Below are 22881 nucleotides of genomic sequence, written 5' to 3' on the forward strand. Positions count from 1 at the left end.
ATTCTCTCTTTCAGAAGGAAAGAAATTTATTTTTTAAAAAGAAGAGGTGATAATATATATTGAAGCAAAGTAGCAAACCAAAGTATGAGGGAGAGAGAAAGATGAATCTTTTTGTTTGTTGTTTTCCACGTCTATTGCTTATATTGTTGTTGTGTTGTTTACTTGCGGTCTCTTTACTTTTTCACTTGTCTAACTCAAAATGGTGGAGTTTTGGGGCATTGGTTTGTGGGAAATGATGGGATGGGGAAGCTCTTTTGGTTTATTTTTGTTACTATATAACATTTGTCCACATTATATTACCCTATCAAACTTAAGAAACAATTACAAATATTCATCAATTAAAGGTAAACTTAAGAAGAAATTTATATAATATTATTTTACTGTACATGATATCTGAGAACGAAAGAAATATTTTGATACTTATCATTTAAAATAAGTCTTAACTCTACTCCACTCTTTTGCCATAAATCATTTCACTAAAGTAAAAAAATTAATTATTACTCTAAATATGAAAAGATGATCTACGTTTGATACATAAATCATTTCGTTAAATCTCAGGGGTCGTTTGGTTTAAGGTATAAGTTGGGATATCCCAGCACGAATTTTTATACCATGTTTGGTAGACGGAATTAGTGCTGGAATATCCCAGCTTATACCTTCTTATCCACTTATACTGGGATTATTTTATACCATCTTTTAGATGGTATAAAATAATTCCAATAAATGGGATAAATTAATCCTAGAATTATAATCCCGGGACTAATGAGTCAATCTACCAAACGACCCCTTAGTATTATATATGGTTCTACACTGCCCAGCTTTTAGAGAGAAAGTGAAAAAGTGTTTTTTTTTCCTTTGATTTTTCGTTTTTGTTGGTGATGAAGATAATTATCTTGGGATTGATGGTTTGCCAAGTTTTTGACGCAAACCCAATTCTCAAGGTAGGTTTAGTGAAGTGGATCTAGATAAATGTCCCTTCTCAAGGTGTTTTTGGCCAACTTGGGGCTTCGTGCTCTTCATACTAAAACTGAACTGTGTTAATTCTTTCTTTAGTTTTGGGAAATGGGAAGGGTCCTGTTCCCCTCAAAAGTTTCCAATTTTTTCTCTAATTTTACATCTCGCTCTTCTCTTTAATCGAGTACTTAACTTGTACTACTACTACTACTAGGAGTAATAAATTCTTAACTTGTTTCACCATACCAGCAAAGAGAAGAGTAAGATACGTTTTCTTTTTCCTTTTATTTTCACTTTTGGGTGTGTTAAGTATGAAGAAAAATATTTTTTTATGAAAAATGTTTCAGCATGATAGGTTTCTTACTTATTTTTTTTGTATTCGTGCATAAGTAAAAAATATTATCCAGAAAGCATTTGTATATAATTTAGACAAATAATATGAAGACGGGGTGGGAGGGGATGGGAGTGGGTGGTACTGTGGTAGGGGTAAGGGGAGGTGGGATAGGGTGAAGATCGATGAGGTGTGTTGCATAGTGAAATGCTATGTAAAACTTGTTTTCCTCACTTTAAAGAAGTCATTTTTTTCATTTTTAAAGAAATCATTTTCTTAAAAAAAATAAAAAAATTTAACCAACTAAACATGAGAAAAAAATATTCTCCTCAACTCAACAGACCCAAAGAGATTCTCGTAGTAGAACCTGAAGAATTCACCTTGTAAATGAGTATAATACTTAAAACTAATTGTCTACGCGTGCTGTTGAATCACTCACCTAAATATATTTGACATATTTTTGTTGTGAAGAACTTTGGTTGTACATCATATTACCTTAGCTTGATAAGGATATTTTTCTTTTGGTTTCCCATCCGATGTTCTGTACCTGTATTGAAGTCTGATTATATATGAATTCGAGCCATGTAGGGCCCCATTCAAAGAAAAACGCTCCTACCAAAAAAAAAATTCATACTCAGAACTCGAATTGACAAGGATATAAGATCATATGGAGTACTGTTCTTTCTGGCCAGCTGTGCAAAATACGCAAAATTATATGACATCATTTGATAAGTTAAATGTGATTAATTAATAAAAATGAATATCACGTCGTACTTATCTTTGAGGTTATTTATAAATTGTATGAAAATAATGATAAATATTGATACTAAAATACTTTGAATAGTTTAAAATGGTTTTAAAATGAAAGGTTATTATTGAACTGCAATCGATTTTTTTAGTATATTAACTTAAAAGGGACTATTTAGATCTATTGGCAACGAAAAAAAACAATGTAAGTATATAATCAGCAATAAATTGATTAAGCTCTTTTTCAATGCAAAGTGTCTCTGAGATTTGTCTTATCAGACGGGGGGTTTGAAATATAATTGATGATTAGGCTACTCTATTATAGCATTTGTTCGCCGTCTTATCAAGTTGAAATTCATATCCTCTCTCTTTATCTGTCCATCAAATTAGTGAACCATCTTAGTAGTTACTTCTTCAATCATGATCATTTAGGTATATCTTATGTCAGTTGGGTTTTTTTTTTTGCGTGAATGGGTTTTGATCCTATGATCTTTGGGTTAGGTCGTGAATGAAAAATAAAGGGACTTTTGTTCCACCTAGGAAGATTTTTTTTTATTTTTATTAGATATAAATAGAAAAATACTTCTACACCAACTTAAGAGTAGGGAAAAGGACAAGTCATGCTCTCGAGGTCTTTATGATCTGATCGATTGACTAAAAGGCAAAGGTGGGTTGTAGCTTTCCAGCCTAATACTCATCGTTGGTTATCCGCCAAAGGTATTTCGTTCTATCATGAGAGAAAAAAAAATTTATACTTCAATAGTGTGAGGGGATTAAATTAGATCTATAAAGCACACATAGTAAATTTTGTAGGCTCGGAATTTAACATCTCTTCTTACAATTTACATTTAAGGGTTAAATCGTTAGTTCGCGTCATAATGAAGATAAGATCATTTTTACAATGATACAATGTACTCCCGTAATACTAATGAAGGGTGAGTTACATCAATACTTTAGTTAATACCAATCATTCATATTGAAAAGATGCTGAAATGGATATATACTTGCGGTGTAGGACTGGAAGTAGACTTGATATTCCACCAAAGGAATACTCTTTTTAATTAATGGATGCAAATTAAAAGGAGTTCAATCCATTATAAAACAAAAACTAATTATTTGTTGGGGTCTAGAAGAGCTATTATCAGCTATAGGTAAACTTTTTCTTTAGTATACTTAGCAAGGAAGTAGCAACTAATTTAAGAAACAGTTAACCATGAGATTACCGAGAGATTCCAACCTATATGTTGAATCAATCTAGTATCTTGGGCGGATTCAAGATTTTAATTCATGAGTTCAGGATTCAGATTGTAATAACTGAATCTATCACCTTTGTTTGAATTCTAGGTTCATAATTTTAATATTTTTAACAATTTCAGTGAATCTATTATTTTGAACTAAAAGTTATGGGTTTAAATAAACTAACTTTCATAGTATTAGATTCACCATGTGTGATATGACATATAGAAACAAATCCAGGATTTAAATTATTGAGTTTATCTTTAACAATTTTAGCACTATTAAATTTAGGGATTTTATTCTACTTTTAAAATTAAGGGTCCAACTATATATACTTACTGAAATTTTAGCAAATTTTCACATATATAAATCTATTCTCAGTACAAAAAATACTGGGATCAAATAAACCGACTAGCACCAAAGAACTTCAGCTGTGAGTATACAACTTTCTATATGTTGTGACTAGAAACACTGTTACTGGAGTCTGGATGTAGATAATTATTCGAAGATAATATAGAATGTAAAACCAAACATATAGAGACAGTCATGCAGACAGAAGAATGCATTATGGATGCAATGTTGTGAGGAGAGGCCAGAGAGAAAGTATATAATATTATGCATTATGCATTATGAATAAATAAACATAAAGAAAGGCAAGGGATAGGAAAAACAAAAAGGAGCAGTGAAGGACTGAAGCAATTCCCAAAAAGGAAGAGAAAGAAATGAGAGTTTGTTGACTACTGACAGGAAAACCCTAAGCAAAAGAACTGCACTAGTTGTGCATTTTTTATGGTCAGACACACACCAAAAGATGTTTCACCAGTGCACGCGACAAATACGGGCTGTATATTTAAACCACTTTTCTTATTCCATTCGTTTCAATTTGTTTGTCTAGTTTTAACTCAATATGCAATTTTAAAAAGTAAAAAAAAAGATTATTAAATCTTGTGATTACTAACTAAAGATATGTAGAATTTATCAAAATGCTTTTTAATTTGTGGTCTTATATATGTCATAGGAAAAGTTGAAACTAAAGAGTTATCTAAAAAAAAAAGAAACATTCTTTTTTAAACAGATTAAAATTACGAAAGTAAGACAAACAACTTGAATGGAGGACTATACAACTAGTATAGGACATGCACGGATAATATTCAAAAATATTAATCATCTCAAGTTGTGATGAGATATATATGATTTATGTTCGGATTAATTTACACACATCTCGATTAATTTAATTCGTTAAATATTTGTCACCTTTCACCAGTACTAGATAACTCTGTTCTACAGACTTGAATAGATTGAAAAAAAAACATCTAATGATTTTGCTTATAATATGCTTTAAAATGAAAGCTCATGATTCTCAATCCATTTTATTGTTCAGGCATAAGATTTAACTTTTATCTATATACCGCTAATCTAAAAAGAATTACACTGTGTCCATCCAAAGGTAACTTAAAAGTAAGATAGGTAAGCTAGATATTAGAAAAACTAACAGTTGATTGAGTTTAGTTTTATTTATAACAGAATTAAAAAAATTACTTTTCATTATCACTGTATATTCTAGGAGTAGAATAGATATTAAATTCGTGCTTGGTGTGTTGGATGACGGTATAATGCATTGATTCACGTGACTCTCACTGACTTGGAATATATTTTTAAAAATTTTTTGCTTTGTTTAGTTGACAGATAGACAGAAAAGAAAGGAAAAGAAAACTGAAAGACATCAATCCTATCGAGGGAAACCATTTTATGATAAGATTGGATGTGTGCTATAGTGTTTGTGGGTGGCTTTACAGTTTACACCTACATTACCCATTTAATTTTCCCTTTCTTCTCGATTAATCTTGGATCTTTTGCTTGACTAGACATACTCTTTTAGTGTTTGTCCATAAAAGTTTTTCCTAGTGTATTTGTTTGACATATTTCTTCTCTCTTTTTTTGTCTTTGTTAAGAACTAACAATGATAATCGACTTTTAAAAACAAAATAACAAAACTAAGGACAAAAAAAAATCAATTCAAACGATTCTACACCAAAGATTTTATATCTAGTGTTTCGAAAATATAAACATGTGATGTACTAGTAAATTAGAATTTAATTCCAGGTACGACGAGCGATTTTTTTTTCTAAAGTGTGTTCTAAGGTATTCAAGAGTAAAAATAATTAATCCCATTTCGCAAGCTTAAATCCGTATAAAAAGTTAAACAAACAAAAGGATGATAATTTAATGTACAAGAACTAATTCAGACAGATGCTTCAAATATAAGCAGGAATATATTCGAAAGTAGTGATATTTAATGCACTAGAAACAACTATTCAATGGATTATTCAAGATAGAAGATTTTGTCATTTCAAAAGTGTAGCGTGGTCAAATAAATGAAATAAAATAAAATAAAATTTCAAGACTAACGGTACAGTATTCGGTGCTGAATCATTCGCACAATAAGTACAGTGGTGCTCAGGTCAGCTTGCGTGCATGTTTGATCTTTTTGTCTCTGTTGAAATTTAAACCTGAAACTTTATGATTCTCAACCCACTTCATCGACCGCGTAACACCTTTGGATGCACGGTGCATGTTTGATTTTCGTTACACTTCCTTCTTCCCAATACCACATTAATGAAAAAGTTCAACAAAAATAAAAAACAAGTTGAACCGATAAATTTGGAATGCAACTCGACATGAAGATACCAAAACATGGTCGGGTATTAGTAATAAAATAATATAATTGTACTTTTGTGTGAAAGTGTGTTAATTGTATTGGGCTATGTGGAAATGTAGTACTCAGTAAAAGACTAAGATTTTAATTGGAATCTTAGGCAGAAACAACGTAACGGGTACGTGCAGTTGACCCTTTACCTAAACTCACTCGTGACCCAACAACCAAAGCCCCTTCCTTTCTTCTTTGCTACTATCAACGTGTAATGTAATTAGGCACACATTGTTTTGTACACTTTTTGCAACATTCGAAGTAGGCTCTCTGCCTCGTTTTCAAATCTGACTCAAACTGAAAACCAAACAAAAGTATTATTATTTTTATTTTAGCAAAAAAAAAAAAAAAAGGGCTTGACGAGTTTAACAACTTTACATGCTAGTATTTCTTGTTTATTTGCAATTGCTTGCACAGATTAATCTCTAGAAGTTTCTATCCCATTATTTGACAACTACAATGGTCCACCACAGCAATTGTACCTCAATGCCAGCTTAATTTATATAAATATGATTGAGATGCTATAAGTTCTAACGGAAAATTTACATTTTAATTTCATTTTACTAGCTGTCATGTACTCGACTTTGCCAGACAGCAATTAAAGACCCTGGTCTGAAAACTTACCAACAGACTTGAGTTGATGGTTTAGCTAATATAGTCACGAGGGTTATTATATGTCTTGATACACGAATATATATATATATATATATGGCTCAAAACACTTTCACCGTATTATGAGAGATAAGATTTGAAGCGTCATTCAAATACAACTACAAGCATTTACCATGACAATTTGAAACCAATGCCAATGCTGTTTAATATGTCCTTACTGGAACATTGATACTGACACTCTTGTAGCAAAAGAACAATAAAATCATCTTAGTTTACTTACAAATTTGCTACAAGAAACATAATGCACATGAAGTTAGCAGAAAAAGAACTGCAGCTACATGTTCAATGTTCATCTTTAATGCTGTGCATACAGCATAAATGACAAACAATGACATAAGAGCAGATGTAATAGGAATTGACATGTGAGGGGGGAAAAGGTACCAACTTTAGATAAATCACCATTTCACATATTTGCTTGAATATATGTACAGCAGTTTTAACATGTTGGGCATAATTATTTTTCAATTCTCACCTGGATGGCTAGATGGCCAGGTAATAACTAATACTGTCTCGAGTTACCGGATATGTATTTTTACATAGTGTTACAAAGGAGTCATTTCTGATCATGACATGCATTTCACTATACAATAGCAAGAAATCATACAAATTGGGTAACCCTTTTTTTTTTTTTTTTTTTAACAAACAAATTGGGTAACTCAAGCCTCAGGAGAAGCATAATTTTTTTTGGCATCAGTGAACATGTTAATATTAGCAGTCATGCAGTCACTGCACATGAGTAAAATCGAGAGTTATACAAGGATGTCATGTCCACAAAGCAGAAGAAAATTATTGGCCTTATGGATAGCGGGAGGGGGTAAGAATTTCAGCAGCGTAAAATAATCATTTTTTTGCGCGGATTGCCCTTCTTTTGGGGTGGTCTTTAAATTTTGCCCCTCATATTGCTGGTCTTTAATTTTTGCCCTTCGCATTGCAACACTGAGCGTTCACGCAGAAATCATGAGGTTCTGAGTTCGAACCCCCACTCAAGCATAAATTAAAAAAGAAAACCGCAAGGCAAGGTTTGGGTCGCGTGTATGCCGGACCCGGCATAAACTTATGAAGGAATTACCAAAGTTATGCCGGACCCGGCATACTCATGCCTTATGGGCAAACTTGGCATAAGTATGCCGGATCCGGCATAACTTTGGTAATTCCTTCATAAGTTTATGCCGGGTCCGGCATAACTTTGAGATCTCATGTCAATTTTTTACAGATTTTTAGTGACATCAAAATGCTCTATTAAAATTCAAATGGTTTTTGTGTCAATGTGACCTAAAGACTTTCTTTGCTACATTTCCTGTATTGAATATATTATAATTGCTCTTGTTAATATATTATGGGGTAGTGTTAGAAAAGAGTAGTTGTCGTGATTTTGTTCCATTATATCTAAGCCTAGTTTTTCATGAGTATTAACACTATGATAATTGTTGACAGCATTTGCATGACGATGAGTGGAAGAGGCCACGCACAAAGTTTTTACCATGAAGCCTTTTAGTTCTGTAATAATATTGAAAAGAGGACAATGAAATTCTTCCTAGGTACCCTCATCCGGTGGGGGCATACTTTTAATGGGCAAACTTTTATGCCGGATCAGGCATAAACTTGTGAAGGAATTACCAAAGTTATGCCAAACCCGGCATACTTATGCCAAGTCTGCCCATAAGGCATAAGTATGCCGGGATCGGCATAAGTTTGGTAATTCCTTAACAAGTTTATGCTGTTGGGGGCATACTTTTAATGGGCAAACTTTTAGGCCGGATCCGGCATAAACTTATGAAGGAATTATCAAAGTTATGCCAGACCCGGCATACTTATGCCAAGTATGCCCATAAGGCATAAGTATGCCAGGTCCAGCATAACTTTGGTAATTCCTTCACAAGTGTATGCCGGTGGGGGTATAGCGAATTTAAACTCTGCCTTAGCTTGTGAATTTTTTTTTAAATTTTGACTGTGTGGGGGTTCGAACTTGAAACCCATGGGGTTTAGCCGAAGGGCAAAACTTAAAGATTTCAAATATGAGGGGCAAAATTTAAAGACCACCCCAAAAGAAGGGCAATTCTGCGAATTGCCCTAAAATAATCCCATTATAGAGATTAAAGATTCTACCTCACAAATGCCCAAACTTAACAAACCCTCACAGAAACTTGACAGATCCTACTTCAAATGAGTACTCAACTTTTCTATAAAATCTGCATTGATGTTAGTGGAAACAATAACTAATTTACAAAGGCATACTGGATGTATTTCAATTGCGAAGTACAACTTTCAATGTGATGACTAATACCATGCTACAGAATAACATACAACTACTTATATACTTTTGGCATTTCATAAATCAGGGCTAAAAGAGAAAAGAGTCCTTTGAGTATCTGTCGGATTTTCCAACCATCTACAGTATAGACCTGCTGCCCCAACTACTGATACAAGGGAAAGTGTCGCTAGAAATCCAAAATGTGAGACATCATTTACAATTATCGCAACTCCTAACATTATTGATTCTGCTAGACTTGCAACAGAAACCTCCGTTGTTCCGATAAGATTGGCCTTAGATGCAGGAATTCCAGTTTGTAGAATCTGTTGCCCGATGACATCATAGGACATGTGTCCCAGCCTTGACAATACCTGTGAAAGGGTCAACATAAGCCTTCTTGAAAATTGTCCAATTTCAGATCATTTCTACTATTACTAAACAATATGAGTACCAGATCGTCCCAATTCAAAAGAAATGACAATATCAGATATCTTTAAGTTACTAAATAACATAAGTAGCAGAACATGCCAATGAAACTAGATGAATATGAAATTCTCATGAAGCAATATGTTGAAAGATAAAGCACTCTCGAATATACCTTTTTAAATGCAAATTAAAAGACACATGGTTCGCCACAAAATTCTCATTTAAAGCAATAAAGGTAACAGCAGTGAACTTACAACTAAAGCCAAGAAAAAATAAACAGGAGTCTGCTGAGAAAGAGATCCACTCCAATAAACTGCAACAGCCGTAGTCAGAAGCGAAGCCTGGAATAATAGGCCAGCCGCTCCAGCCTGGTATTGAAATTCATTAGAGTTAGGCCCAGACTGTGAATGATAAGAGGATATTACTTCTGACAAGAACAAGATCAAATGTAAGAAGCAGAACCAACCCTTAAGATGCCAAGGTGCTTGACCATCTTTGTAGACACAAATGTCGCTGCAACACCTATAAAAGCACATAATCCGCTGAAGCCCCCAATAATAGATGGATTTAAACCTGAAATCATTAAGAGTGGTGAAACATTTGAGATTAAAGAGGTCACTAGTTTCAGTTTCAGGCTTTTTTAAGCATTGAGGTTCTCCTCCAACAATTAAGTACAGAACTACAGAAAGCATATAGGTCATACAGGACTTATGCAGTATAAACCATTGCAAGTTAATGTAAGTTACAAAGAATGGCCAATTTAGTTGCAAAAGATTTAAGATGGAGTGGATTGTTTACAGGATATGCGCCAGTCAGAGTTGCAAAAACATTATTAAAAAGCCAGCAAACTGTTTGGATTTAAAAGCTGTTTAACACATAATTTACACCTAAAAGACCACCGCACTCTTTGAAGCACTCACAATTTCACAAGAAAAATATCCCAAAAGAAACAACTGAGAGGTGATATGTGTGTGTAAGTAAACTAAGTGAAAACACCGGCCCATTGAGTGAAACTGCACAAGGCACCACATAGAGAAACAGTCTCCTACACTTGCCAACACCAAAACATTCCCAGGGTGTGTGCAGGTCAAATGATTAGACATAGATTTCTAAGTCAATAGCAATCAATACGGATTTTAGAAATCAATAATTAATTATTTCCTTCTTGTAATGGATATATTTTTTTTTACAATGATGGTGTCTGGACCATCTTACATGCACCTCAGCTATTCCAATGAGTACCTGCTACCTCTAACCAACATAGGTATGGAATAACTTTATCCACCAAGTCTTAGGCAACCTAGCATCTTCATCTCTGCTGAAACTTGAACCTTACTCTTGGTTTTTGTCCCACTTCATTGACCGATAGGCCCCACTTCTGGGTGCTCTTGTAATGGATCATTTTCTAGGAAAATCCATTCTGAGGATAAGGGAAACCCTTTATGAATTTATAATATGTACTAGTTTATTGTTAAGTGATAAGAGTTGTATTAAGAGTCCCACAACAGTGTGGCATGGGATCATTTGTCTCCTTATATGGTCTTGGACAATCCTCACCTCATGAGCTAACTTTTTGGAGAAGTCCAAGATCCATTTTTTTATTAATTCTTTAATGTCCTAAAAAAGAGTATTAAAGGTCTTGAAATACTCGACCTACTGTCTTAAGCTTTCGAGTTGGATCCTCATATCAAGACCAAGCTTTGTGTACCTGTTCTCACACTCATAACTTTGCAATGAGGTACATGTGTCAACCCCAAAATCAGTTACACATAAGGGTGTTATTTGCATTAAAGTCCACATCTCAACTCATCAAGATACTCGTGTAATATTACACATTGGGTAGGTAAGGGAATCCAAAGTGATTTTGTAAAGATCTTCTGTGTTGTCTTAAGATTTTGAGTCGATGCTCACATTCTTTCACAAGATGTTAAAAGTACATTCCTACAAGAGAACTAGTGAGAACTAAAGATGGGAACGATCTCACATTATAAAGAAGAGTTTTGGCTACTTGTAATAGAATATTTTATGGCATTTAGAAGGATTTTTTGACAAAATCATCATAGAAATCATTTGTCAAAAAGGTAAAAACAAAAAATAAAGACATTATAACAATCAACAGCTAAACCTTTTTAAAGGTTTCTGGTCACAAAGACTTACTCTAAAGTCAACGAAGGTAAACATGTCTTTTCTTTCTAAGGAAATCCCTTCTATGTGGCACATTTCAGTACTTTGTAAGTGCCAGCATGACAAATATGAGTATTTATGCTGAAGTAATTGTAATTTCTTTCAAGACCTCAAGGGTTGTGAAAGTAGCTACCTTTGCTTTAAACATTCTCAATCTAACAAACCAGGATCATAATAAAATACCAGATGAATACTTTAGATTGATGAAGTAAAAATCAACTCAAACAAACCAAAGCATTGATCATTTGATCCAGGTCAAACTTCTTTAATTTCTGATAGGTCATGGTCCAAATCATACCAAATCCAGAAAGCCTACCCCTAATGTTCTAAAACTTTGTATGAGCTTGTAAATTGCTTCATGAAGTGGTAAGTAAGTTGCAGCACACTGCAAGAATCAGATAGATTATCATACATCTTACTTATCCAAAACAGAGAAAATGTATTGTCATGCATCTCAAATCAGTTTTTATTACACCGCTCAACCAAAACCCGCCATGTGAAAATGCTCAGAGCCACCAGAACATCATCATAGCCAAGACAACCGTGCTTAGAGACAAGAAAGCCATCATGATAGCCATTGTTGGTGTATTAAGTGTAGCTATGTCGTCAAAATCCAGTTAGTGACTGCAGCCAGAAATCTAAAGGTGAAAATATCACGAGTCCAGAAAGCAGACATTACCTTGCTGCGTTAAGAATGCTGTCATTAAACCACCAGGTGCAAGAACAACATTGAAGTATAAAAGCACATAGGCTATGCTTGCTGGAAGAACAGGTTGTCTAACATATTCAAACCATCCATGCTTTATAGCTTCCAGACCCACTCCCACTGAAAACAAACAACGGGCTTAGTATAAAAGTAAAATCTATTTCCACCTTCAACGAAACTGAACTCAAGAGAAGATACCTATATTTTCTGATTTTAGTGAAGACCGGGAGGAAAAACTGAAACAAGTTTCCACAGCACGGTCAAGAACCCCAGCGGAAAGCTTGTTGGTTAGCCATGTCAGAGATACCTAGTAAAAGCATGATAAAATCAAATGCTACGCAGTGCTTTAAACTTCAAATCATAGAATGAAATAGAACCAGGACTAAGATTTACCACGATAGGAAGTGCACCCATCATCAAACCAGCAGCAATTTTTAAGCATACCACTGGTTCATATTTAGATAGAAGAATGCCAAATAATGCTGCTCCAACAATCTACAGTAATCCCCCAAAAAGGAGAATTATAAGATAAATAATAAAATAATTTTTTAAACTTAAATGATAAGCACTACAAAATTCAAGAAAAGTATTTATCATAAACTAAACTAAACAGAAACAAAATATCAATACTTTTGAATATATTTGTTAAGATCATTGGTATCCGTTATGCAGCAAAAGATTGGGGTGTGGGGGAGCTGCCACTTGATGTGTCTGTTACCTCGCATAAGAGGTCAATACGGCTTAGAACGGCATTTGCTTGAGCAAGAGCAACTGGGCGATTGGTTCCAGCTAACTGTATAAACAAGACTCTGAATTAGAAAGTTCCTCAAGCACAGTAAGGAGTCAAAAGTGAGACATAGGGGACAAAACAAAGTTCAATCAGCAATACCAAAACAACCCAATCACGCTCCACTGCAACCCCCAATGCCAACCCAGATAGCCTCTCAACAGCTCCCACAAGAACAAGCACAATAAACCAAGGACGGAAAAGTAAAGATGATGCAGAGGTTGGATGAAGAGTATGACCATGTATAATCATTCCAACAGACACCAACTGGGCAGCTGTCTGACAGAAGAGAAGTATTAGAGAACTTTCAGGAATTTTTTTTGCACACACCTCTCCTTAGTGACACACACGGAAAAGGATACCTGGACTATAGATAGACAATTATATGCAGGAACCCTAGGAAAATGATCCATAAGTTTGCCAACCAGAGGCCCTCCACCAATTACAGCAAGCTGTACAATTAAAGCGGGATGTAAGGCAAATATTTAAAAAAAAAAAAAAAAACAGGTAACTAAGTATTTTATTGATATAAACAACAAAACACTAAGATCGTGCTTGCAGCCTGCAGGTACATAATCTGGGACCTCCCATACAAAAACAATAAGGCAAACAATTATCTTCTAGCCTTTTTTTATTTTGTATCACTTATTACTAATACCTTAGCAACGAAACCCATCAGTGCTACAGGAAGAAGACTAGGATGAATCAACGCAATGGCAGCAGGCGAGGCAAAATTCCAAAGTTGTTCCACCATATTCCCAGCCAGGCAACTAGCATACAAAGCTGTATGAATGCACTTGACATCAGAACTCTATAAAATGATGAATTACAGACATAATGCAACTAATGATTAACTGGTCATGTTTTCAAAGTTAAACTACTTAATAAACAAACTTCCCTGACGTGCCAGGGGCAGGGGAGGGAGGGGGGTTCACCCTAACAGGCTTCCATGATCACAGTATGGTGGCCTGAAGCCTAGTTAAATTAAAGTATCAAAGCATACAGAAAATAGCTTTTCATAGTCAACATTAGATATTCTGTTAATGAAGATAAAAGATTTGAGTTCTGAGGGAGCTCTCAAATCTTCAGCTTGTACAGTGGCATTGCTTTGTTTCTCCAAATAGTCCATATAACGTATCAAATCTGATAAAAAAGATATTATATATTTATGTCCAAACCTCATATTGTCCAAACTTCCAAAGGAACTCACTGGATTCTCAAAGTATTAGCATTTCACAGAAGTATCCTTTGGTAAATTCCAAACTAGGTCGAGGTTCAGCCTTTATCATCATTTTAGAATACAACAGAGAGCAACTGATGCACTTACAGACAAAAGTTGAGCTTCTACCACTCAATTAAGGGGAAAGACTAACCATATAACCCTGCTGGATGAGCAGGAGTTGCAGCAATAATATTCTGCTCCTCCTCTGATAAGACCTGTTCAACACAATAATAGACAAATCAAAAGCGCGGTAGTTAGAGTTAGATGGGAGCAGAGGTACTAGAAATGACGGAGCAGAATTATTCATAACAAATCCTACAGGCAATGTTGTCAAGAGAGTGTCCACAAATGTGCCCTTGGCTAGCAGATTTAGTGCTTCAGTTTCCAGAATATCAGATTTGAGATGAAGAACAGGTACTGAACAGCCACAATCGTCAGTTGCAACATCATCCCGAACCTCTTGATCAGTCGCAATGTCAGTATTTATGGAACATCTAGGGTTAAGACTTCCAACCCTGCATTGAAGGAAACGAAGTTAAATTGCAATGACAATCCATAACTCTTTTGGATAAAGATGACAATCAACTACTGTCACATCGCAATGCTATTTTCTGCAGTACTACATAAGCACATTTGGAGTTAGTAAAGCCAAGACAAAAACTGAACATCATTATTGTCATTACAGGCTACCTGCCAGTGAACATGCTATATTTATTCTAGTGATAATACTTTATCACTTGCCGAATAACACCAAAAGTTAAGACCACTGCTTGCTTCAATTCCGTCTAACATGTGCGCGTGTGCAACAACAGTAAATTGTGCTTCAACTGCAAGATAGTTGGGGAACACATGCACCCACATATGTGCGATTGTACGTGTATATCTATTGTATGCATGCATCTGTTCCCAATTATTTGCAGGACACACGAGAAAAACTATAACACACAAGTTAAGCCTTTTCCTTTGGGCCATCCAAATTCACACAAATAGGATCCGAAAGCAAGATATGTTTTCTGATTAGAAACAAGAGAACAACTTATGGAAACAAAGATATACTGTCCAATCCTGTAACTATGCATTATAGAGAAGCCAGTTACTGCTTCATCCCACAATAATGTCGAAAACATACTCCTATCTTGAAATACAATTCATTTGCACTAAAGCCAAATGCACCCAAACAGTTTTACAAGCTTTAACTTCATTCGTAATCCAATAATAAACGGGTCGCTCATACTGCACCACACGACTCACTCATAGCGCCAATTGATCTTCATCATGACACAGTACCAAATGATAACAAGACTGAATGTCAATGAGACTTACTTTACATTTACCTAGAAGAGTTTGAACTGCTCCTACAGTTCTAGAAGGGACAACTTCGCTAAATACCTCAGTTTTAATCCAATAGGTACTTACAAAGTCCAATTTCATTCATTATTGACGAGATTCGTATAAACATAGTAATGAATCTATTTTTTATTATTGGCATAAACACAGTAATGTATGTTAGTGTGTACTTGTCAGTTGTTATAGGTATTCTTGCTTCCACTACAGGACTGATAAAATGTTGTAACCAGCCAATAGCAGAACCAACACGGCACTGCTTTTATGGTAGATCATAACGACAAATAACATATACATAAGATCAGTATTGAACCAGTGAGATCATCATACACATTACTACCTTAGAGTGGTAAAGGTAGGAGTTAGCCGTCGACGAGAAGAGAAGCAAGGGCGTATTTTAAAGGAAGACGATGTGGTAATAGGAGCTTGACGGAGTGTAAGGAAGGCAGACCAAGGCTGAGCATTAACGACCACCATTGCTGCTTCACTACTTTGATGAAGCACTCGATTGATACTTGTCGGTGAATACTCATGCAGCCTTCAGATTTGGTAATTCTTAGGGTTTCCCTTTGATATTGGACAATGAATTTGATGGATGGTTATCTGGTTGAATAATAAGGGAAAGAGGAGAGGCGGAGGATTGCCTTTTTCTTCGAAACAAATGGATTGTTAGATGCTGACGTGTTTTATCTTTTTCTCCAATGCAAACTGTTGGCTAGTATTTGTTCCTTAAGGAAATTGTGAAATTCGTCCCTTAACTATGCTTCAAGGTCTATTTTCCCCCCAAGGTTTACTTTTTCGATACACATAGGAGCGGAGAAGGCCAGAAGGGGAGTACAAATTTGGGAGGAATGAAATCATCACTAATAATGTGTAGGTCTAAATAGTGTGAATGTTCCAAATGGTTAGACGTTGAAGTGTATTTGTGTACTAGGATTATAAACAATTCTATCGAGCCGAACAACAAAAAGAGAAAGATAGAATATTTTCCTTAGCTAGCCTAGCGTGCCATAAACCTAGAGGGAACAAGAGCCATATCGAAGACATTCCTTTCATTCTTTTATAACCCTCTATTCTTAGTTGCTTCTCTCTCTAGGGATCTAATGGTCGTAGATCACTTTCTTGTGACTAATTGAGTGACAATTAACAACTTTTGATTTAATTCAATCAATATTTTAAAAAAATAGATGTAACAAGTCGTCAATACTATGGTTGACTTTAATTGAAATATTGAATTATCTCAATTAGTAAACTATTAAATAGAATCAAGCAACAATTAGCAAGTTTAAATATAATTCAATCAATTTATACAAAATAGTAAATGTAACAAGTAGTCAACACTATGATTGAATTTAATTGAAACATTGAATTATCTCAATTAGTAAACTATTAAATAGAATCAGCAACGATTGTCAGCCACGTCATTTTTGTATCTTACACAAAATAAAATTTTCCGTCCAAACATTGTTCCATAGATTTTGATTGTTGATTCAATAATTAATAGAGTACACTTTTCTATCGAAAATTGACCCTTGAGCTTTTGCCACTCAGTTAAAAGGTTCAGACCTCACTTCAATTTAAGGACATGATTTGAAGTTCATAATATAATATATGTGAGGTATGATTATTGTCGCACATAAAAGAAGTGTTTATTTGATCTGAATAGATCTTAATAATTTGATCTTGACAAAGTATTACTATCATTAAGAGGTATTTTTGTGTGGAATAATTTTCATAATCACTCTTTCCACTACAACCAGCCACTATGACTAACCACACCTATCATCACTGCCCACCACCGTTAGCCATCACCACTGCCGTGAAAGACCAACCACCTCTACCATCACAACAATCATTGGCAATTATTACTGTTGTCAGTCGCTGTCACACCTACCATCTCCATCATTGTAATTATCATTGACATCGCCGCTATCACCACTCAGTCAATCCCTATTGCCAACCAACTCCATCATCACCAACCCCATCGTCAACCACCAAACATTCTTCAGCCACCACCACGAATACCGGCAACTACTAACATCAACTACCATCACCATTACCAACCGCCACCATCGTGTCAATCACTACAACACTAAATACAATCATTTCTCTTTATAACAAGTAAGTTTTTTTTTTTCCAGAACCCATCTTTTATGTTATATTTTAATTCTCAATAACAGCAACAACCAACTTTATAATAATATGTTCTTTTTATAAAATTACCCCATATAACATCTATCTTTTTTTTTTGGTAATATAATAATTAACCATCTTTATAATAAAAAATAGAAGGGGAAATGGTGGTTTAGTCCCTGTGTTAATAGTCAATTATGATTTTGGTCCCTGTGTTACTAGACTACGCATGTTTAACTTTTAATTCAATAGAGTGTGTAATTTTAGTCCTTATACTTAACTTGAAATTAACACCGTTGACTTTTAACATTTTTTTCTTCTTAAACAATCTCTCCACACTTTATCAGAATCATAATAGACTAGTAACACAAAGACCAAAATCATAATAGACCAATGATAAGTGTAGAGGTCTTAGCCAAATAATTATGATACTTTAATATACTATATTTATGACAGAACATTACGTATGAATCCACATTTGTAATCTAAAAATATCACTATCTTCTATTTTTATTTATAATTTATAAATAATTTTTAAAATGAAAAACAAGTGTTATATCACCACTAAAAGATTAAAAATCTATGAAACAAGCTACCATTATAAATTTCTTCCATCAATTTTGAAATTATTTAATTTTCAAGTAGAGTTGAAATGTGTGCCTTAGAGCTTAAAATTTTATACATCCAGTACTGTATTAACTTTCTTTAATATATAGTTAGTGAAGTAAGCATATCTTTGAGATCAAAATTTAAAAAATTATGTTATTTTTATAACATTAAAAAAAAAAATATGCATCTTATTTTGCCTATAACAACCAACTAGTATTTAAATGTCAAATATTGTTATAGGTGTATAACGGTAATTCTCTATAACAGCCAAAAATTTATGGACCCAACGATGCTATTATAGAGAGGTTTGACTGTACCTCAATCATCACAACTTTTAACATTCCAGTCAAACCTCTCTATAATGGTAGCGTTTGTGTCACGCCCCGAACCATGGCCTGGACGTAACACGGCACTCGGTGCCTGACTGCATGTGACCGAGCGAACCACATGGCTTGCTGAACTATCATGAGGCATACGTGAGCGGAATTATAATGTGAATGCATGATGATCTTTTATAAAATATGGTAAGTCATAATACTTAATACAATACTTGTTTAAACATGAGTGAGCCAAAATGGCTATACGACTCCGAAAGTCTGACATAACATAACTGACTTGTCTAGTCTATGAAACCTCTATCATGAGTCTGACTGGAAAACATACTTACTGGTACAAGGCCCCCAGCATACCTTTAGATGCATAATTAATCATAAGATAAAAGTTGACTAAACCCCGAATGAGATGGGGCTCACCAATAAGCTGATACGAATGTTGTCCTACTGAGCAGATGTGTCGTCCTGTATATCAGTACCTGCATCGTGAAATGCAGGCCCCCGGGCAATAAAAAGGGGACGTCAGCACATTGAATGTACTGGTATGTAAAGCAACCGAGAGAAACAACATGATAAGAACTGAAACTGAAAACTTGGACATGAACATGTGCATGAGCATGAGTATATATATATTTATAACATGAGTAAAACATGATAAGTAGGGAGAGCATTTCATAAACCGACGTATCATATCATATCATATCACCACGTGGATACGTGGAGTCTGGTACCTCGCCGGACCAGCAGAGCCCTCATACCTTGCCAGAGTATAAGGTAGTAATTTACCACGTGGGTACGTGGAGTCTGGTACCTCGCCGGACCAGCAGAGCCCTCAAACCTTGCCTGAGTATAAGGTAGTAAGGTACCTGATGGATCCATTCAGTGTAAAATTAAGGTATCGTCCTATCTGGGCGGAGCGATCATTGTCCTACGGTGGCTCCGTAGTTTCAGGCTATCTGAGCCTTCTCGGTAATTTGTGCAACTCCCAAAAACATGAACATAATATATTTGGCTAAGAAGCCCATGACTTTCGTGAATTTACTTGTACTTGTCTTGAAATCATGATTTCACGAAATAACTTGTAAACATGGTTTCATGAAATAGCTTGTAAACATGGTTTCATGAAATAATCTTGTAAACATGGTTTCATGAAATAACTTGTAAAATAGTTTCATAAGATGACTTGTCATAGTCTTGCAAACATGTTCTTGATTCATGAGTAATACAATAGTTCATAATCATATATTTGTAGTTGACTTGAAAACATGTTTATAACTTGCAAAATAACTCATGCAGTTTCATATGAACATAATGAGAACACATGAGCAAGAATTCATGATTCATGGATTAAGCTAGGATCCCTAATGTCCGTAATGGAAGATTAGGAATACAATAACGAACATAGATACAGAATTCATGTACATACATACATAATTACGGGCTACCAATATGTTGGGTTTAATGCCCTAGGATTTGAACTTCATAGATTTTACGAAACGGATCATGGGGAAGAACGTAGAGATTCCCACATGTGGATGGAAGTTCTACATACCTTAACTTCCCGTTTTTGAGCGTATCACAATGTCCTTCAATCCCTTCAACTTCAATCTATAGCAATACAAGCCATAGGGATTTTATATTAGCAACAATATCCATGTTTTGTTCATCTAAGCATTTTATCAAACACTTAGTGGGCATGAAGCTCTATAATCCTCATTAATGGTGTTTTCTTCACCCAATCCACATTCTATTACTCCTAGATAATTCTACCATCTCAATTAGATGTAATTAACATCATTCTTCATCAACCATATGAATACAACAATCCCAAGTCAACAATCCAACAACTCTAGCATAGTTCATATAATTCTCTTTATCAAACCCAATTATTATTCTCCCAAGAATTCATCAATTCACAACCATAAATGATTAGGGAGTAGAAATATTATCTTTCAAGAGTAGTAATCACGAAATCAACACCCCCAAGTTCGATCCTTAGCTTAGAATGACGGCAACAACTTGTACTACACTTTATCCTTCACGAGCTTCGGGATTCGGGGCCTTAAACTTGGTTGATTTTCTACTTTCTCTCTCTAATTTCCCTTCTCTCTCACTTCCTCTCTCTAAAATCTGAAGTTGTGGGAAAAAATGGGGCTGCTAGGGTTACATTTCCCTTATATACTAAGGGGAAATGGGTTGACCCAACTTGAAAATGGGTTGGGACCTTTCTGTCTTAAAACGTCCATATCTCCCTATCTCGATGTCGCCTGTGAACCCACAACTTATGGTTGGAAATATATTTCAATTATCTACAACTTTCGTTCTTTGATTTTTCCCAAATTCCCAAGTTATGATAGGGTTATGGCCTCCCGAAGTCAGGTGACCCGAAACGTACATACGAACCAAGACACGGTCACTGGTACGGTCCCGTAACACGAGGTACGGACCGTAACTTGGTACCGTACCTTGGTGAAAATTTCCAGTGAGGTTCTGGAAATTTTCGGGACGTTACGGTCCACTGTTACGGCCCGTAACACGTGTTACGGTCCGTAACGTCACCGTTACGCTGGCAGAATTTCCAGCGAACAGGCTTCAGTAAAATGGGCATAACTCTTTGTACAGATGTCCGTTTGACCCCCGTAAGATACCGTTGGAAATATATTTCAAAGGGATACAACTTTCATCAAGGAAGTTTTCTCAAATTCCCAACGTATTTTCATGAAATTTGACTGGAAGGCAGACGTATCAAAAACTTAGCCGATTCTATAGGATTTCAAGTGCCTTACTATTAGCCATATTGAGACGATCATATCTCCTTGCTCCGATCTCTGATTCGCTTGGTCCTTATATCGTTAGAAAGGTATTTATACGTACTACAACTTCATTGATAGTACCTTCAAAAATTCCAAACCGATCAAGGATTTATTGCTGCCCGAACTAGGCCTATCAACCATTTTCGCAAAACGTTCAAACCTTCAATGTTTCCACTAGGACTCTAATAATATGAGCTTAAACTCAGTTCCAAGATGCGGGGTGTTACAATATCTCCCCCTTGGGATCATTCGTCCTCGAATGATGGGTCATGGTTAAGAATATGGCTGGACATGGCTTGACTACATGAACGTGAAGGAAACATGACATGAAACATGGAGACTGAACTAACATGGCATGGTTACATGGAAACGTGAATACTGAGACATGAACATGGGCATTGGATAGCTGACATGAGCGTGGAACATGAGACATAACATAACATGGGGCATGGAAACTGACATGACATAGTTTCATGAAAACATCAGTGCCCAAACATGAGACATGAATAGCGAATACATGAACTCGAGTGTGAAACGTGAGGCAGGAATACATAAGGGACATTATAACTCTTCTCCAAAATGTCATTAAGCCATCATTATGTCGATACTCGTAATCCTTGCCCGACACACAACATATACCTTGCTTTCCTTAACAACTTTCGTCTCCTACCTCAAATGTCTTTGAAATCTCATTTAGAATCATTAAATATTACTCCTTACTCATCAACATGTCGTATACGTCATACCCTTCGTGGGTCTATTCGCGGTATGCTAACGGAGAAATTTCCTAAGTGTAACATTATCCCCCTCTGTTGGAACATACGTCCTCAAATGATAACATTCAAGATTCTACAAAAATTTCGCCTGAGTTTCCCCTGTAATATGGCACTACCAACCTCTCACAACAGCCCATAATATCATTGCCTCACAGGGCTACATCACAATAGCATTATAAATTGGCCACACATGACCAAAAGCATGAAAAGAAAGCTTACATACCTCAAAATCTTGGTGTTTCATCATAAATCTCTCCTGCGGGCTGAAACAAGTGCGGGTACATGGATTTCATATCCTCCTCGGCTTCCCATGTAGCTTCCTTAACTTTCTGACTCCTCCACAGGACTTTCACTGAGGCTACTTCCTTAGTCCTCAACTTGCGAATCTGACGGTCAAGAATGGTTATGGGGATCTCCTCATACATCAAACTATCCTTAACTGTTATAGTATCAGTAGGAACAACCAACGACAGGTCTCCGACACACTTCCTCAATTTGGATACATGAAACACGGGATGTACAACAGCCAATCCTTATGACAACTCAAGTTCATAAGATACTAGTCTAACCTTTCGTAGAATTTTGTACGGTCCAATATATCTGGGGCTGAGTTTGTCTTTCTTGCCAAATCTCATGACACCCTTCATGGGT

The 22881-nt window shown here is 35.4% G+C and overlaps 1 protein-coding gene across 1 annotated transcript; it reads right to left on the reverse strand.

Moving 5' to 3' along the window:
- Positions 1 to 8811: 8811 nt before the first annotated feature.
- Positions 8812 to 16232, reverse strand: LOC132598454 (solute carrier family 40 member 3, chloroplastic). The gene is made up of 13 exons (XM_060311323.1): positions 15908 to 16232; positions 14543 to 14738; positions 14375 to 14438; positions 13660 to 13784; positions 13364 to 13453; positions 13104 to 13280; positions 12933 to 13007; positions 12608 to 12709; positions 12413 to 12521; positions 12188 to 12334; positions 9791 to 9897; positions 9579 to 9692; positions 8812 to 9269 (listed from the first exon to the last, which is right to left on the reverse strand). Exons 1-13 carry the CDS (start codon positions 16042 to 16044, stop codon positions 8976 to 8978), a joined length of 1737 nt encoding a protein of 578 aa, XP_060167306.1. The 5' UTR covers positions 16045 to 16232; the 3' UTR covers positions 8812 to 8975.
- Positions 16233 to 22881: the final 6649 nt, after the last annotated feature.

Source organism: Lycium barbarum, chromosome 6, assembly GCF_019175385.1.
Source record: "Lycium barbarum isolate Lr01 chromosome 6, ASM1917538v2, whole genome shotgun sequence".
NCBI lineage: Eukaryota > Viridiplantae > Streptophyta > Magnoliopsida > Solanales > Solanaceae > Lycium > Lycium barbarum.

Coding starts and splice junctions, on each gene's coding strand:
- LOC132598454 (XM_060311323.1), bottom strand. CDS start 16,044: ATGGTGGTCGTTAATGCTCAGCCTTGGTCTGCCTTCCTTACACTCCGT. Junction 13,785..14,374: donor TCATCCAGCAGGGTTATATG/GTTAGTCTTTCC, acceptor GCATTCATACAG/CTTTGTATGCTAGTTGCCTG. Junction 9,693..9,790: donor AGCACCTTGGCATCTTAAGG/GTTGGTTCTGCT, acceptor TTTCAATACCAG/GCTGGAGCGGCTGGCCTATT.